Genomic DNA, 18,994 nt, shown 5'->3' with positions numbered 1-18,994 from the left:
GGTTATCCGGCACGTCAGGCACGGGCTGGGGAAGGTCGTTTCTCCTCCAGGTGCCTCCAGTTGGAAGCACACGGCTTATAAAGAGGCGAAGGGGAGCAGACCATTTGCTTTGACCTACAGTGCAGCTACGCCAAGCCCCTGGCCAGGCTGCAAGGCACCAGGCAATGCAGGTACCTCCTCAGTCCTAGGTTACTTCTTTCTAAAAATGTCATCATTTTTGACATCAAGAAGTTGCACGTATTTAATTTTCACCCATTGATTTTCCCCTCTCCCCCCTGTGACACCGAAGGGTCTTAAAAATATGGGATTTTCTTCCTTTGGAGGGTCCCATGGACTTTAATCAGGCAACTTCTCAGTCTGATAAACCACAGAACAGCAGGAGCTATTTTTTCCAACCCCGATATTACTGTTGCATCCCTGGTCTGCACCCCCTCCATTTTTTTCTCCCTCCTCAGGACTGTATTCCTTGTACTTTTATCGGTTTCATTCCCTCTACCCCCACAGAAGTCACCTCCTGTCTCCTCCTGTGAAACCACTCATCTTTTCATTGCTAATTGCTTGTTGTTAGCACAGAGGGTTACACGCAATTGCACTCTTCCTTTATGCTGAGTGTAGGAAGCAGCTTATAAAGGAATAAGAAAGGGGCAGAAACTGAGTTCTTATTTTTTAATTAAAACACCAGGGTTTTGATACCCAAGAAGATCAGAAGTAGCTGCATTTCCAAGTGCGTTATAAAACCCAGTCTACGTGCGAAACAGCTCCCCTGAGACGCATTAACCAGATGGAAATGCACCGAGCTACACAGCAGCCGCTCCGCAGACAGGGAGCCTTCTCCTTGGCATCAGGGGCACTGGATGAGGGGTGCAGACCCCGAACGGGTGGTATTTGTCGTCCCGATTTTCCCCAGAGGGGTATAAAGAGAGGGACTTCAGGCGAGCTGCTGCACGAGGTATTCTTTATGTGCTACAGGGCTTAGATAAAAGCAGCGTTGAGGTCGGAGACCAATACTGGCAATGTCGAGCATTTCGAACTGGTATGGATTAAAGCTGATGATACACTGATGGCCGGGGCAGAGCCAGCACGGGATCGCTCAGGTGCGGGAGGAGAGCACTGGGAGCAGAGCTCAGTGTGGGACTGTGGTCAAAGCAGCTGCTCAGCATCTCTGCGGGGATCTGAGGACCGAGCTGTGGTCCGAGCTGCCACGGGTCTCCAGCAGCAGGATGTTTCCAGGGTGTTTCTGAGCTGTGCACGGCCGCACTTCAAATGCTGTGTTCAGTTTTGGGCCCCTCACTACAAGAAGGACATTGAGGTGCTGGAGCGTGTCCAGAGAAGGGCGACGGAGCTGGTGAGGGGTCTGGAGCACAAGTCTGATGAGGAATGGCTGAGGGAGCTGGGGTTGTTCCGTCTGGAGAAGAGGAGGCTGAGGGGAGACCTCATCGCTCTCTACAACTGCCTGAAAGGGGGTTGTGGGGAGGTGGGTGTTGGTCTCTTCTCCCAAGTGACGAGTGACAGGACAAGAGGAAATGGCCTCAAGTTGTGCCAGGGGAGGTTCAGGCTGGATATTAGGAAAAACTTCTTCACTGAGAGAGTGGTGAAGCACTGGAAGAGGCTGCCCAGGGAGGTGGTGGAGTCACCATCCCTGGAGGTGTTCAAGAAATGTGTGGATGAGGCACTGTGGGACATGGTTTAGTGGGCATGGTGGGGTTGGGTTGATGGTTGGACTTGATGATCCTACAGGTCTTTTCCAACTGTAGTGATTCTGTGATTCTGTGAATTGCACCCTGTCTGTGTGCAGGTTAAACCTGATCCCTTCCGGCTTTGCCCCCATCCTAAATATCTTGCGGCATGCAGAATAGCCAGCATTTGCTGTCCACCCTCAGGACAGTCCTGGCTGCCTTAGTCCTTCAGACCAAGAATGATGGGATGAAGGAAAGGTTGAGGATTCGGGGATTCAGGTGCATAACACAAGCTTTTCTGTTCCCACAGAGACAATAAGGACCGATGGACCAACAACTAGAAGGCAGCAGTGGCCGCTTCTTCCTCATGACCTACCTGAATGGCTGAATTATTGTCGTCTATGAGCGTGTCTGTCACCTCCACCTGCCCTTCCTCCACCACCTTTTGCAGGACCATCCGGAAAGTGCCAATGAGCCTATGGAGCAAAGAAGAGAAAAGTCAGGGGAGCCGTGGTGAGCACCCACCACCGTTCATTTTTAATGGGAAAGGGCTTTGCTGGCTGGGTCACCAGAGCTTGCGTGGCTGTTTTTGCTTCCCATTTGCCTCAGGAGGAGGCAGACACGAGATGCAGGAGCAGAGCATGGCCAAGGACTCTGGCAGCTGCAGCCAGTGACCCCAGATCAGTGGAGATGGTGGGCAAAGGAGAAGCCATGGGAGAAGCCATTTCAAGGTAACACTGTTGGGATAAGAAGAGAAAGAGTCTTTGGGAACATCAGTCTTTAATTACTGGGATGCAACCAAGGGAACCCAGACTGGTCTTTTCCATCCTGAATGTCTGCAGTTATGTCAGTGCTAGTAAATTGAATAAGGCAAGGACCAGGGCACTGTCCCTCACCCGTCTGCACCAGGACATTGTCAGCAAAGGCCATGGAGAGGTCCCAGGTCAACATGCCCCAGCCCACCACCCCAGGAGGGGTTATGCTGGGGCAGGGCATCCCTGGAGCCGTTTGGACGTGCCTGGTTGTGTGTGGGATGAGTTGAACAGCCCAGCCTACCTGGGTTGGCCCAGGGTTGGAGAATAGGGCTCATGCCAGTTAGTTTACTTGGATGGACGTAGTCTGAAGGTGCTGCATGTGAGTCTGAAAGCTGCTCAGAGGAGAAGACTGACTCCCTTCTGCTAAGGGAGGACTGATCATAACTGATGCCTGAAGTCTCGTGTCCTTGTCCCAGCCCACTCCTAGCCTGCTAGGTATCTTCAGGCAATGCAGAAGAGTCCCAGGGAGGTTAGGCTGTCTACATCCAACTGTCTACAGTTTCAAGACCCAACTGGAAAAAGCCAAGAGCCATCTGGTGTGAGGTCAACAGACCCAGCTTTGAGCATGAGACTGGACTAGAGATCTCCTGAAATTATCCTGTCATCTTTTGATATGATCCTATGATCCTTGATCCTGTAATTAGTGCTGTGGTTTGTAGTGTGTGGGGTAAGCTGCACACCAAAGTTCAGTCCCTGTGTATTTGTCACACCTCACGGAGTTGGTGACAGCCTCACCTGAGCTAAGACCACATGTCCCGGAGCCACAAGGGCTCATGGCTGAAGGGAGACATTTACAGCATGATGATTTAACACCTTATTTCCTCCTTCCCGGGTTGTTGCCACTCTTGTGCTGGATGCAGAGCACTCCCAACTTTCCTTCAGTGGAAAAACAGCTGCTTTCCCCAACCCCACCGCAGACTCTGCGCAGGAACAGATGAGGAGGGCTCACATCTCTCCCACCCGACCTGCACATGCTGACTCCTACCACGGGCTGAGACGAATGCTGAGGTGAGGGTGTGTAACACCTTCCAACCACCATGGACATTTCTCCCCCGAGCATCTGATCACCACCTAAACTCCCCCAAGATAAGCAGGATGAAGGCATCTGATTGCTCTTCGTGGCTCTTGCCCGGGCTCGCTGCAGCCTGCTGCTTTCACAGCCGGGGAGTGCAGCACCATGTGCACTAAAAGCAGCCACGTTTGTTAAATTACAGATCCAGAGAGATACCACAGAGAGCAGAGAAGCCTGGCACTCTCTAATAAAAGTCATTACTTATTTGCCAGCTCATGGCTTGTCAAGGAGCTGTGGCTTTATCTTCTTCATGTTCTGCTGTTGCACCAGAGGGACCTTCCCAGCCTGAGAAGAGACAGCTATGAATCAAGTGACTCCCGCCACGGAAAAAGCCCTGAAACAGTGAATGCGGAGCTGCCTTACACCATCTGCCTTGCATGTCATCTCCGGTGCTGTGATCCCAGATGACAGCGAAGATATTACACAGCACACCAGGAATATGTCGGCAGTGCTCTGTCGGCTGGGGCCAGCGAGAAAGCTGCTGCTGATTAAACTACTTCCTTGCAAACCTTAAGGCATCGCTTGCTGCGGTGCTGATTTATCGAGACGTGATTTCAGGGAGGGAGACAAGAACTCTCTGTGCTGTGCAGTGGGATATTGAGGGCTCCTGCCCTGCCTCTGTCCCTCTGTAACCCAAGCACCCGATGCTGTGCCTGCATTGGCAGCCTGGAGACCCAAGGTAAAAGCAGGGTTAGCAGATTTACCCTAGGTCAGCCTGTGGCAGAGCTGAGGATGGGGTTTGTCGTTCCCAGCTCTCAAGCTATCCCCTCATGCTTTGAAGCACCCTCTGAAATGCAGAACAAGGCTGGATGGAGGAGCAGGGTCTGCTCAGCCCTGCTCAGCTCCCTGGGGTCTTCACTGGCTTTGGGGCTCGATTTGCCTGGGTCCTGCCTCTGCCAACCCTTTTTTTTTCTTTCCCCACCCAAATGGCCTTTCTTTGCACGGGTCCCTGTGTCCCCTTGTGCGTGCGTGGGGATCAGACAGTACTGCCGTGGGCATTTCTCTGACCAAAGAAATCAAGCTGTGCTGTGTAGTTATCACGCTGGTCGACACTCATTTATAGTCATGAACCACCTGAGGAAAAGAGAAAAACGACCTTACTGTTGCTCATCCACCTATCTAGCTCTGTCTGCCTTGCAGCAGCAGCAGGGAGGTCTTGCTTTCCAACAAACCTCTGACGGGTCCTGCTGTAGCTTGCTGGTGGTGCTTGGTGCTCCAGGAGCAAAGGAGAGCAGTGGCAGACCTGCCCTGGTGGGCTGTGCAGGATGGGGCCCTTCCCTGCAGGACTTTCACCTCCCCTCCTCAGCTCCCACGTGCTGTGCACGGGGGGATCCCAGCACTGACCCCCTTTAACTCTGTCTCCAAGGTGCCACGTAGGGCGTTGAACGTGAACACCTGTCCTTTGTGGGCTTCATGCTTCATGCACGATAAATAACGCATCATCGCCTCCCATGAGGACCTGGTTCTTCTCCAAGATGGGCTTATCAGGGGAAAAGGCTGTTGTATCAGCCTGGATTTCAGGGTTTGTGAAATAACGTTATTTGCTGTTTGCAAGAGCAGCAGCTCTCTTGTTTTGGAACGGCTTCCTTGAGAGCACTCTGTGCTTTATTTCTCAGGATTTGAGCACGGACTCTGTTGCAGGGCTCTGGAGGGCTGTCCTCTGCCTGTGGCTGGATTTGATTTCAGCAGGTCAGTTTGGAGGGCTGCTCTTGTGGCCTGAGCTCTAAAATCCAGTTATTTTAGTGCAGTTGCTTACGAGTTAGATTTGCCTGTGAAGGTTGCTAGGCTCAGCTGGTAACGCGTTGCGCAGTTCTTGCTCTTACCTGTGTTTATAGGTGCTGGTATTATTTAACCTGTTTGCTGATGGCACATCATGAAAACGCAGCCCCTTGGAAATACCACGCAGCTCTAGGACGCGATGGTGACATCTCAGCTCTTCTTAGATCAAGGTGGACCCAGGTACCTTTGGCTCACAGATGCGTATTGCCCCAGAGTGGCCTGATGAAGGGATAGGAAGCTTCTTGCATGGACACAGCGATGGCAGATGTGTCTATAAGTGGGAACACGCCTCAACCATGGGAAAAGTCCTTACTACTGTGATGGGAAATGCAGAGTGAGCTGAAACCAGCCTGACCTCCAGAGAACTCACCCTGGGCTCAGGCTCCCTCCCAGCAGCTCTGGTTTACCGAGTTACGATCAGGGAAGAGCCATGGTTTCACGGTGCTCCTTTGCCGAGGGACATGGTATGATGTCTACGGGTCTGAGGAAGAGCTAGGTTTTCTTGTCTTTGCAGCGGGCTAGGAGTATATGGAGAGCCTTCAAAGCTCAGCTACCATAAACCAAGCACGTGTCCAACACCAGATGTGCGTTCACCACGTTCAGACAGATCGCTGAATTTTCCTGATGGATTTAATGCTCTGGGAAAGCTGACTTACACGAGACTGCAGTCCACCTTCCACTTCAGTATCCTCAGGCTGATGGAGGATGAACAACAGACTGCAGTACCGCAGCTTTGGCTGTTTCTGCTTTCTGTTGAAGCTGCAGGGGCTTCTCTAAGGTGGTTTCAAGCTGCCTTGCCTTATTTCATAATTGCAGGGGGTAGGAATGTGCCTGTACCCACTTCTCACTCCCTGAACATCTCTTGGTTTCCCCTCTGCAATCCCAGTGCTCACAGCTGTTGCTTTAGCAACAACTCGGTGCGGGGCTGAAATGTTTCCCGAGGGATCTCGCAGCAGAGCTCAGAGCTTTTTCTTCAAGGGCCGGTACGTCTGAATATCACAGACCTGTTGTGTGGAAGGGACCTCCTGCACCGAGCAAGACCATCACCAACTCTAGATGAGTTTGGCCATGGCTTCATCTATCCAAGCCTCAAAAACATCCACGGGTGGAGATCCCCCACCTCTTCGCTGACCTGTTGAGGCTGCACCACCCTCCTGGGGAAGAGTATTTTCCTGCTATCCAAGATGAACCTCCTGAGCCACAGCCTGTGGCTCCTTGTTATTTCACCTGTCACTACTGTTATCTCTGTAACTCCCCTTTGAGTAGCTGCAGGCTGCTGTTAGGTGGTCCCTTGGTCTCCTCTCCACCAGACCAACCAAGCCCTGCTCCCTCCACCTCTCCCTGCAGGTTGCACGCTCCAGGCACTGGTCAGTTGGAGGGTTCATTTATGGTGGTGGTGGTAGTTTCAGCTGATGGCTGGTGGTGTTGACCCCACCGAGGAAGCAACTGAAGTCTTAAAGGAGTCATGATAAGACTTTGCAATGAATTGGTGCCTCCAGGGAACTCCATTCCATGCAAAATGCCTAAAGGTGTCCTAAAGGATACACTGGGGGAACAAGGGGGTCTTCTGGTTTCTCTAAACCCCCTTGCTGGTGGTGGTGGGACAGAGCGCAGGGGAGGCTGGTCTGCAAGAGCGTGGCTCTGCTACGTAGTGGTGACAGCGCACATGAATTTCCCTGGTGCTTTACAGTTAATGAAGCCCCTCACAGCTGGCAGCTCTGAGACGCCACAGTTCAGCTCATCTCACAACACATCACATCTTAATATCAATGTCACCTTAGAAACAGGAGTAACTGGAGGGTTTCTCTGGTGTAGCTGTCGTGGCTTTGCCAGGAGGGGTATGAAAGCTGCTAAAGTTTGTGTGCTCAAGGCTTTATGGCATGGTAGCAGCCGCACACCCGTATGGTGGATCTCCCTGAGAGCATCTGGATCTGGCCCTGTCAAAGTAAATAGCAAAAAGAGTGGAGGAAAAAACCCCCAGGAGTCAAACAGGGTGCAAACGTCTCCAAGGGGCATTTCGTGCAGAGCCCTCCCGTGCGTGCTCCGGAGTGTGGTTGTGGGGTGGGGGGAGCTGGGGCTGATGGGGGAGACCTCAGAGCCAGGTGACATCTCTGCATGAGAACAGGAGAGCGGAGATGTCCCAGGCAGTGGGACCCATCAGGAGAGCACGTGCCCCAGCTGCAGCAGAGAGCCAGGGTCCCCTCCTGACCCCGCAAACCGACTTGCCAGACACCCCTTGCTTCTGCGACCTGCTGCAGTGCTGCCTCTGTCTGGGACAAGGTCACCTGAGAGAAGCCCAGAGGCTGGAGCAACATCACGTCCATCTCCAGCACGTCGATGCTCTCCCCACCTGAGCTAGAGTCGAAAGCGCACGCTGCCTGTGAGTGCTCGGAATTGCAGGCTGATGCCACCGCGGGAGCGGATAAAAACAGGTATGTCAGAGGCAGTCCCAGCCCCGTGGCAGCTTGTCCCCAGCCGCAATATCTGGACGGTGGCAACAGGCAAAAAGCAGATGCTCCCATCTCCTGAGAAGATGGTGAGATGCAGCCCCTTCCACCATCCCCTTAGCACATCTTTGCAACCCTTTCAGCCTGACTTACGTGCTTCTGCACTCCCCAGCTCTGCTCGCAGACCTTGGGTCAGCTCGTCTGCAAGGGTGGGAATTATTGTGAAGATGCATCTGGGTTAGGCTTGGGATAACACAGTCCTTCCTCGGACTCCTCCCAACCCAATTCCCCTGGCAGACCAAGAGGGAATGAAATATTCAGCACTTGTCTACACAGCCTTTCATTTCCAAGCGTTTCATAATTCATCAAGTGCCCAGCTGCCTTCCCTGGCATTTCTGCTGATGGAAAGAGAGGGAGTTTTTCTGGGTCACTCGTAATTTTATCAGACTGTAGGAACATCTCTTGTTTCAAACCCAGCCTGGCTGGTTCGGTACTTAGAGCTTGCGCAAAGCCTCGGATGAGGGCAGTCTGGGGCTGCTGCACACCCCACGGCACGCTTTGCTCTTTGCCTGTGTGGCACGTGCCATCTTTCAATGAAGCCATCTGTGTGCCTGGTGCAGCCCAGGAGAGACAGTGGCCGGGGGGGGACAGTGAACCCCACCAGGCATTGCCAACACTGAAGTGCCTGTTCCCTCTGAGAAAGGGCTCTGAGGTCAAGATGTGCATCTTGGTCTGGCTTTGCTAAGAGCATCCTCCAGCCCATGAAGTCCTGTCCCCTCTTCTCTGGTAATGTCCCTTACATGATCTTTGCTCCCTGGGCTCCTGCAGCCTGGGAGACCCTCTGGTGGGGGGTGGCATCTCCATCCATCCATCATGAGACCCTGGGAAGTGACAAAAGGCAAATCATGGCATCTCTGTTTGGTCCCCACCTCCAGACACCCCTCACAAGGTAGGGTGGGAAAGCAGAGGGATGCCATTGCTTTTAACCCATTGCCAGACCTGCAAGACCCCGGGAGATTGGAATGAAGGCTCAGCTGCCCAAGGCAGGATCCAACCTGCACTTAAAGACCTCAGGGAGAACCGGTCTCCTGCTCCTGCACCACTTGGAGTTGTCAGCTCCATCTAAATTAGGAAATAAAATACTGCCTGGGCACTGTCCCTCACCCATCTACACTGGGATGCACCATCCCCAACACAACCTGGGCAGCCGCGGGGCGGTTTGGAGAGCAGAGCTTCCCCACCTGGCCATGGCCAACCCAGCTGCGGGCCCGGGACAGAAAAGGACCCTGGTGATGCCTGCGTAGGGCAGTAGGATAGATGGAGAAACTGGGTTAGACCCAAACCAAAGATGTGGAATTGAAATTAGGATTGTAATCTGATATAGAATCACAGAATCACAGAATCATTTAGGTTGGAAAAGACCTTTAAGATCATCAAGTCCAACCGTTAACCTAACACTGCCAAGTCCACCACTAAACCATGTCCTAAGAACCTCATCCAAACGTCTTGTAAATCCCTCCAGGGATGGTTGTTACAGGACATCTTGAAAAACAAGTGTTAAAAGCAAGTAAGAAGAATTAGAAGAATGTAAAGAAGATGCTTCATAACAACTGCACCTGGCACTTAGACATATTAGAGATAAAGACTGTCTTCACTAACTCTCTGCTAACTAGCAATAATGATTAGCACAAAGACAAATCTTAGGAAAATAGCATGGACTGCCAAAATAGTGCCCTAGAGTTAACTTGTCTCATTATAATCTCATTACAATGCTAAGAAACACAGCTCCCAGCTAGAAAAGCCCCAACCCAATTAAGCCCCCTACTCTTTGAGCATGCGTGGTGAATTAAGAGAACTATAAGATGAAGTAAGAAAAGTATTAACCAATAGTTAATTAAGGGGTAGCACCAGTAGGCGTAACTAACTTTGTTAACTGTTTTAAATACCTGTCATGATTTTAACCCTGTGTGCAAGCTTTGAGGAGAAATCCCCTTGCACCTGGCACCGCAATAAACATGCCTGCTTTATAACTCTGTGTGACTTGTGAAGTTCGTTTCCACGTGTCACCATGCCCACTAAACCATGTCCCACAGTGCCATGTCCACACGTTCCTTGAACACCTCCAGTGATGGTGACTCCACCACCTCCCTGGGCAGCCTCTGCCAGTGTCTGACAACCCTTCCAGTGGAGAAGTTTTTCCTAATATCCAGCCTAAACCTCCCCTGGCACAACTTGAGGCCATTTCCTCTAGTCCTGTCACTCGTCACTTGGGAGAAGAGACCAACACCCACCTCACCACAACCCCCTTTCAGGTAGTTGTAGAGAGCGATGAGGTCTCCCCTCAGCCTCCTCTTCTCCAGACTGAACAACCCCAGCTCCCTCAGCCGCTCCTCATCAGACTTGTGCTCCAGACCCCTCACCAGCTCCGTCGCCCTTCCCTGGACACGCTCCAGCACCTCAATGTCCTTCTTGTAGTGAGGGGCCCAAAACTGAACACAGCATTCGAGGTGCGGCCTCACCAGAGCCGAGTACAGGGGCACGATCCCCTCCCTACTCCTGCTGGCCACACCATTTCTGATCCAGGCCAGGATGGCGTTGGCCTTCTTGGCCACCTGGGCACACTGCTGGCTCATCTTCAGCTGGCTGTCGACCAACACCCCCAGGTCCTTTTCTGCGGGGGAGCTTTCCAGCCACTCGTCCCCAAGCCTGTAGCGTGGCATGGGGTTGTTGTGACCCAAGTGCAGGACCCGGCACTTGGCCTTGTTGAACCTCATCCAGTTGCCCTCGGCCCATCGATCCAGCCTGTCCAGATCCCTCTGCAGAGCCTTCCTGCCCTCCAGCAGATCAACACTCCCTCCCAACTTGGTGTCATCTGCAAACTTGCTGAGGGAGCACTCTATCCCCTCATCCAGATCATCGATAAATACATTAAACAAGACCAGCCCCAGTTCCGAGCCCTGGGGAACACCACTTGTGACCATCTGCCAACCGGATTTAACTCCATTCACCACAACCCTTTGGGCCCAGCCTTCCAGCCAGTTTTTTACTCAGCGAAGAGTCAACAGGAAACAGGAAAAAGAAAGAAAGAGTTACTCTGCTGAACCACTATACAACCCGTCCCTCCAGCCTCACCTGCTCCCCACTCAAACAAGCTTTCAATGCTTGTCATACTCCAGAATGTCCGAGGGAAAACCAGGAATATCGCATGGGAGGGACGACAGGCAGGAGCAGCCATTGCGTCTTCATGCATCCCCCTGCCAGGACGCCCTCCCAGCCCCTGGCATTGCAACCTGCAAACACCGAAGGCTTTGGTTACACCCCCCTAACCCACAGCAGCATCGCCGTACTCCTACAACCCAGATTACACACCCATCGTGGGAGATGCTAATTTTTTGGACTGTCAATGGGGCTTAGATGACCATGCAGCTCAGCCCTACTCAGCTAAAATCTGCTGAGGTGATGAACCCCTGTGGATTTGTCAGCTCCAGGAGCGATGGCCACCAAATTCCCACTTCTCAGTCCACGATCAGGCCACCTCTTCCTTTCCTTACCCATAAGCCAAACAGATGGAGCTGCTGCTGACTTCAGGGTAGGTTTTAATGGCTCTGGCTGCTCTTCTCTACCCAACCCCACTTTTCCAGCACCTTTCTTGAAGCGATGAGCTCTGAAATTAGACCCATTTTTATTTCAGACCACACTGAAGCATGTAACACTGTTATTCCCGGGCTGCCAAGCAATTGCAGCAGCTCCATACCATCTTCCCTAGACACAGCTTTCCCAGGATCGGCATCCTTGCCCGTTCTGTTAGCCGTAACTGCTCCCTGCACGCAGGAAAATGCAAACTGCTTTACGACAAGGTCTGGTCCCCGCAGGGCTCCGCTGGCTGCCAGCATCCTCGGTGACAAATCCTTGCCTGCAGTCACTCCCCAGCGCTGCTCACATGCGTAACACCTTCAGCACCTGCCATGTCAAATTTTCGCAGAATTTTTCATTTCTTAATCAAAATATTGCGTGACACCAAGTCAAACACTGTGCAAAAGTTTAAGTATACCCAAATTACCACTGTAGCAACCAGATTTGTAATCTCAGCCCAAATTAGTTACCTGACAGGATATATTTCAATACGACAGGGCTGAATGGCACTCATTATGCTATTCGACTTGTCTTCCAGAGTGAACAGAAAATCCATTTATATTTAATGAGAATTTTTGCAAGAGTTTGCTGAAAAAAAAGTTAATTCACTGAAGCAACTTTTAATATCTGGAGGCTGCTGAGCTGGAACTGCTGTTGTATCCTACATTTCACCAGGTTATTAAAACGTTAACAAAACAATAATAATTACGTACGCTTGCAAGCGTAAGCCCTGACTTGCCTACCGCACAGGATGGGTGCAAAGGGGGTAATTAGGAGGAAAGTGATTTAGGAAGCTTTAACTTAAAGAGTCGGATGGTTACAGATGGAGCTGCAATTTTTCTAGACAGTGTAAAGGCTCTTCATTTCAGTCCAAGCTCCAGGACGTTCATCGCATAAGCTGCGGGAGGAAACGGTTTGCATTTATCAGTATTGCCCAAACACTGCTTTGTGCATAAATGCAAACAGTGCAGCTTCCAAATGTACCGTCATCCCGTTATGTATCCCACAGCAACTCCCTTTCGGCTCATTTACTTTCTGCTTTTCCAGCCTGAGCTCCCAGAGAGCCATTGCCTCTCCCCCCAGGTACCCCAATGAGCTTCACAGACCGAACAGACCCACCCAGCTGCTCATCAGAGCATCTCCCTGGTTTCTCATCACCCATTTTTTGGACCCCTCGCACATCTCTGGTCTTTCAGCCAGTCCTGCCTGGTTGCAAGGCATCATAAAGCCAAAGGACAGCCACGGCTGTGGGTTGCTGGTGTGAAGTAAGAAGGTTCCACAGCAAAGAAACCTTTCTTGGAGGCAAGCTGCCCACAGCTTAGCCCCTGGAGCATGTCCCAGCACATGCATCCTCACGTGCTGGGAAACAGGGAAATTATGACACTAGAAAACGCTACGATGGCTAGAAAAAAATTACTTTTTTCAACTTTTCAACCCACTTTTGGCAAAGGAGGGCTTGGGTTTTCAGTTGCATGAATCTAGAAGCTATATGGAAATGACTGTAGCCCACGAAGGGTCATTTTACCAACCCAGGTCTGAAGAAGCAGGGAAGGCTTGGAGGCAAAACGCTCAGCACACATGAGCTCTGCAAGGTGAGAGGGATGGGACACACCAGGGCAAAGAGGAAACAGACAGCCAACCTCCACGGGACAAACCGAGTCGTGTTTGGCACATCGTCGTTGGGCTGTGACCTGGGTTGGACCACCGTAAGTCCGGGGCAGAGGCTCACTGATCCCCTTTGCATGGCTCTGCTGCACAAACCTTCTCCATGCCCACCTCCTGCCTGGAGGCAGCCATCTCTGAATGTCGCAGGCTGCCTCCAAGGAGGACTTTGGGTTTGAGATCCACACAGAGAACGTTTTAAAGCTACCCTAGATGTAAAAAAAAGAATGGTGTCAGGTCAGGTGTATTTGTGTCTTTGCGTAAAGAATAACAGAACTGCTCTCTTCTTTTCCTTTTTTCCCTTTTCCAGACACCCAAGTTGCCCAGGGATATCAGATCTGGCCTTCGTTGCGGTTTGTGGGAAGCCCACCTACGCTCTGTGTGCTTTTAAAACTTCAATATAAAGCTGAGGAATCTTCAAAGACTTTCTTTCTCCAAAATAGACTTCACTCAATGACCAAAAATATGTTAAACAGAAACAAACAAAACCCCAAAAGGCGAAAAGCCCTGATGCAGCTCAAAATCATCAGGGTTTAAAATGCACTGATGATGACTGATCTTCCTTTTTCCCTGGGGAAGGGTCCATCCCACCTACTCGTAGCTGTCCTGCAGTTCACTGTCAGTCCCTGAGCTCTCTGTGCTCACATGGAGGGACTGTCCCAGCTCGAGGGAAATCCATCCCAGATGCCTTAGATGTATCTGAGTTGGGAAGAACATGCTCATGGGAGGTTCTGGTCTTTCTCTGCTGACTGTTGGACTTAAACCCCATGCCCAGGTTACAGGCGAAGCTGGGTGGTGGGAATTGTCCTGTTGCTGCCAGAGATCTCCATGAAATGTGTTTTCCCAGTGATGCAAAATGAGGTTGGTGGGCATCAGTTCAGAGGAGGAAGGTCTCCTCTTGAAAGCACCCAAAGACAAACCCCTCCAGTCCTCCAGGCAGAGGATCTGCATTTCTAGCATCACAAAAAGAACTCACGCAGATTTTTCTTCTGTGAAGATGTCAAATTCAATTTTGAACCTGCAAAATTCTAGTATCCACCAGATCTTGTGGCGGGGCTCTCCACAGCCCACCCAGCCTCATCTGAAGACCCATTTCATCCTGAGCCTGCTCCCGCTATCTTCATTTTCATGTCTTCCAAGTTTTTCCACTCAAACAGATGATGAATAACTTCTTCCTCCCCAGTTTAACCTTGTGGCTATTCATTACGTCCTTTTTTGAACTGGACTAATTTAATTTACAGTTCCTCGTACAAAAGCTGCTCCAGAGCTTTTGTCCCCTTTTCTACATTTTCCTATTTTATTGGATCCTTTTCTGCTCCTGCACAGTTAATAACACAAAACCAAAGGACTCTTACAACCAACAAAGACAGCCTCTAACAGCATTGGAAAGCAACTTTCTGTGTTTCCAGTGCTGAAAGGATTAGTGGAGAATCTTGTTTTAATGATGTTGGATGATCAAGGTTACTGGATTGCTCTCAACTACTAAGACAGGCGTAAGATTCCTTCCAAGAGATCTCTGCGGTCTGAACTTCCTGTAATAAAGTTTGGGGACCCAAATCACAGATGAAAATGACAAACATAACCCCTAAATTGTGCAGATGGCCCCCAAATCCTATTAAGATCTTCCCATATCATTTTTTTGCTTACTGGTAAAATTAGAAAGGGACTCTAAAAAATTGTTTTGGACCAAGACGAAAGCAAACCAAGCATGAGGCTGGCATGCCACGATCTTATGTGAACATTTTGTCTGGGATACAGGCATACTTATTTTCATTTGAAGAGATATAATTGTTTTCTGCCTTTTAGCAATTCTCTAGACAAAAATAACACCTTGATGTGTGCACCGGAGACATCACTCATCCAGCGATCTGGTGAGTCAGACCTAGATCCCTCGAAGTGACCTCAGGGTATCCCTGGGATCTCCCACACTGAGAGGGAAGAAACTGGGGAAAACCAAATCTCCTGCATCACTGACGATGCTCCAAGGGCTGCGGCTCAGACCTCGGCTACGTATAAGCAAGCCAGGCAGCAGAAAGGCTTGCCCAGCTGCGGTCCAGGCACCGTCTCAAGGAAACCGTGGCACCTTCTAGTTGGCAAAACGCAGCTCTTGCAACCTCCTACCTGCCCGGAGTCTGGGGGCTGCTCTGCGCGGGGAGGGCACTCAGGCAAGAGGGGAAACCTCCTGCACCGGAGTTAATAGTTTTTCTGTTATAGTCAGTCTACAGCGATTCTGCAGGGGATTCTTTTCTGCGGATGAAATGGTGAGCACCCGGGTTTCTGCAAGTTGGAGGCAGTTTCATACAAAACACATGAATTCTGCAAAGATCTTAATTGCTGGAGAAGCCGGAGTACAAAGGACAAAACAAAGCTCTATTTTTATCCCGGAGAGCACAGTGCTGTATTAAAAGCCTTTGGTATTAGCCTCTTTGTCTCTCTGTCAGGTAAGGAGAGCCAGCTCCTGCCTCTTCCCCCTGGGTATTGGTTTTCTGCAGGGGGATGTTATCTGTGCCCCCACCCCTGCATCGCCGTCAGGCCAGCGGGGAGCCGACGGGTTTGTAACGTGGCTTTCGGCCTTTGGCCAGATCCAGTTACTGCTTCTCGCCCCGGAGAGGAAAACAGTGACATGGAGGAAATCAAACCACCTTGAAGCAAAAGCTCTTAGTTTCTGTGCAGCCTTCCTCATCCTTAAGGGACGTGGTCTTTGACTGGTGCTGTCCTTGTTTTATGCACAAGGAAAATATGTGGCCCAGAAGAGGCTTGTCCAGGCTGTCCCAGGAATGGGAGCAGCGGCAGGGACCAGACCTCCTGCCTTAGGGATGATGCTCTGTGGCCGCTGGACCACACAGCCATCCTCTCTGATGTCTCACCAGCACGGCGTGCTGCCCTGGCTGCTGCCTCCACTTGCTTCTTTCATCTCTGCACTCACCTGTGCATACGGTCCTCCACCCTGCATCACTCATATGTGTCCCACAGTGTCTTCTCCTGCTCAGACACACTCAGATCCACATCTGGGACTTCACATCAGGCACCTGTCTCCTGCATATGCCCTCTCCCAGGGCCCTTCGCTGTGGGACCACATGCTACGCATTTTCACCCATCCTGAAGGTATTTTGTAGGTCGCCCCAGGAGACCAGAAGAGAAAGGACAGAGATGAGCTGAGTTCCAGCAGGAACTCGGTTTCTACCCAGGTCATCCCACCATGCAGCAGTTAATTGGCTTCACCACCTGCTTTCCAGGATGGGATACGTGGCATCAGATGAAGCACCTCACATCTGTAGGGTGGGTGTGTAGGACCCATGATTATTGGTCCTTCTCCTGTGTGGGGCATTTTCAGCCTGCATCTACGCTAGTAACTTAACCACGGGCAGGATGTGGCACCGTCCCTCGTCCACCCGCACCGGGACAGCGCATCCCTGGGGTGGTTTGGATGCGTCTTGGCTGGAGAGGAGAGCTTCCCAGCCTGGGGATGTCCTGCTTGGTCAGAGGCTGGTGACATGTTTCTGGGCTGGTGGCACCACTGGTCTGGCCCATCTGAGTTGTCCTCATGAACTATCTCCCCACCTCCATGCTCTGCCCCTTCCTTTGGGCACTCAGACATGCAGAGTCCTGGGGAGTGGCTCCCCAGGGACAGCCCCTGTCCCAGAGCCGAGACTCACTGGAGCCCACAGCCCCTCCGAGGAGCCCACGCACAATCAGCTGCTGGAAGGAGGCTGAGGAACCTGGCCAGGGCCCGGAACGGATTATCTTACCAGCTAATTAGCTGCATGCTGATGGCCACTGAGGCAGGAAACAAAAGCAACTCAGTGAGCCACGCAGCCACGTCTCGGCACCGGCCCCCTCCATTATTCAGGGTGGACCTGCATCAGGTGTCGTGCCTTTATCTGGGGCTTTGATAAATAGCATTAATCAGCTGCATGTGAATTATTCATAGAGACCACGGCTCACCTTTCCCAACCGCAGCGCCAGGGCTCTGCTTTTCCCCTCTCCTCTCCTCTCCTCTCCTCTCCTCTCCTCTCCTCTCCTCTCCTCTCCTCTCCTCTCCTCTCCTCTCCTCTCCTCTCCTCTCCTCTCCTCTCCTCTCCTCTCCTCTCCTCTCCTCTCCTCTCCTCTCCTCTCCTCTCCTCTCCTCTCCTCTCCTCTCCCAGATTTATGTCTGTCCATCCTCCTACAACTCATTTCTGTGCAAGAAGGATGGGCTGTAGTTACAGCACTAGCTTGTGTCCCTGGGCTTTAATTTTTATATTTTTTTGTACCACAGATTCCCTGCATTCCCTTGAGGGAGGTGCTCAGCACCAGCTGCCCAGGGTGGGATGGGGCCAGGATCACGGGCTGGGCCTTGGCACCAATATCTTGGTGCAGACATTTCTTAGCCAGGAGGAGAAATGCTGTGAGTCTGAACAGAAATCCCTGGATAATCCCTTTATATTTATGACTTGGAGTCCTATATGCTGCAGGTTGATTCCTGCCATGGATGCTCAGGTCTGAAACGTATGCCTTCCCCAGTCAGTAGGCAGCTTATAGGGTTGGACTAAGGCTCTCCTGTCGTTGCCTCTTTTGGTCTCCTGGTTGTCTTCTGTTTCAAGGAGCTTCAGCCTTTTCAGCCCATCCTTCAGCCACAGCCAGTTCTCAGTTCCTTGCGCCCAAAGCGCATCGTCCCGAAGCAGGGCGTGCTTTGCTGCTCCTGGCTCTCCCAGACCCCTCTCCGGCCGTCGGTGGTTCAGTTCCATCACCTAAACATGAGTACCTGTTGCCACGCAGATGTCCTGGGATGTCTGAGACAAACACAGGGCTGGCAGAGACAACTTCGGATCTACAGGAGACATGGATCCTTCCAGAAGCTGGATACTCAAAGGGCGCTGGAGACCCGTGTGGGCACCTGAGCTGAGCCCTAGCTCCCCACAGGCACCTGCAATGCGGTGAAAGGAGATGAAGCCCCTTTTGGGATTCTCCTTCCCGCTACTGTCAAGGGAAGGCCAGGGGAGATGTCTTGTTTGGTGTTTGCTGAAGGGGCTCTCTGATCCCGGCTCCTTTCCCGGGATGGGCTGCAGGGATGAGCTGCTCCGGTGGCCCAAAGCAACGACGGGCAGCAAGGAGAGCACGCTGTGCTGGGTCTCTTAATTGCTGAGGGACAGACTGAACGCACGCTGCCACAGACATGCTTTGGGGATCATTTTACCGCTGTCTGTAAATGCCAGCATGAGGAAACTGTTTCTAACCTGAAGGGCTTTTTAATTTAGCAGAAAGAGACAGAACAGGTAATTAAACTCTGGCAAAACTCTGCAGGGAGGTGCTGGATGCAGCAGCCCGTGTTCCAGCCAGTAACGATGCAAAGCAGGCAAAGATGCTGGGTAAACACTTCTGTTGGTTGTTGCGGGTCAGGAGTAGTTTGTGGGTAATCGCCATAAAAGAAGCAGCAGCCTCTGATCCGCTGATATCAATTTTTCATGAAGTTGGAGTGATGAGAAATCCCAGCACAGCAAAGAGTTCATACAGGGTGAATGGGAAGAGCCGGGCTAACCTGGCAGCCATCCTAGGAAAAGAGTAGGAAAGCTTCTATGGGATTCAATGAATAAGCAATTAAAAACTGGAGTGTAATCAATGACATTCAAGGTAGGTCTATGAAGAGATAGAGCCTGTCAAAACAAGTTTAGTTTGCTTCTTTGGCGTTGGTTTGTTTGGTAACCGCATGAAAGGAGCAGGTTCTTACAAAGTGTTTGGTTTAACACTGCCTGCTCTCCGTGCTACACGCTAACAAGAGCAGATTAATGGAGAAAGTCTAAAAATAGGACATCAGCTGAGGATCGTCTTTGAATGACAGTGCTGCGGTGTAATTTTGTTATTAAGCCCACGACTGCTACATCAGTGACTGGGATGTAAAAATAACTTACGATCAAATTTTCAAATCATGTG

At 51.3% G+C, this 18,994-nt stretch overlaps 1 protein-coding gene across 1 annotated transcript in view; it reads right to left on the bottom strand.

The window, feature by feature from the left end:
- Nucleotides 1-18,994, bottom strand: part of OTOF (otoferlin) — a 110,620-nt gene that overhangs the window by 69,051 nt on the left and 22,575 nt on the right. Inside the window, exon 4 of the mRNA XM_059835914.1 lies at nucleotides 2,053-2,152. Coding sequence (XP_059691897.1) covers nucleotides 2,053-2,152 — 100 coding nt within the window. The remainder of the gene's footprint in view (nucleotides 1-2,052; nucleotides 2,153-18,994) is intronic.

Source organism: Gavia stellata, chromosome 2 (assembly GCF_030936135.1).
Source record: "Gavia stellata isolate bGavSte3 chromosome 2, bGavSte3.hap2, whole genome shotgun sequence".
NCBI lineage: Eukaryota > Metazoa > Chordata > Aves > Gaviiformes > Gaviidae > Gavia > Gavia stellata.
This window is presented reverse-complemented; position numbering and strand designations above follow the sequence as displayed.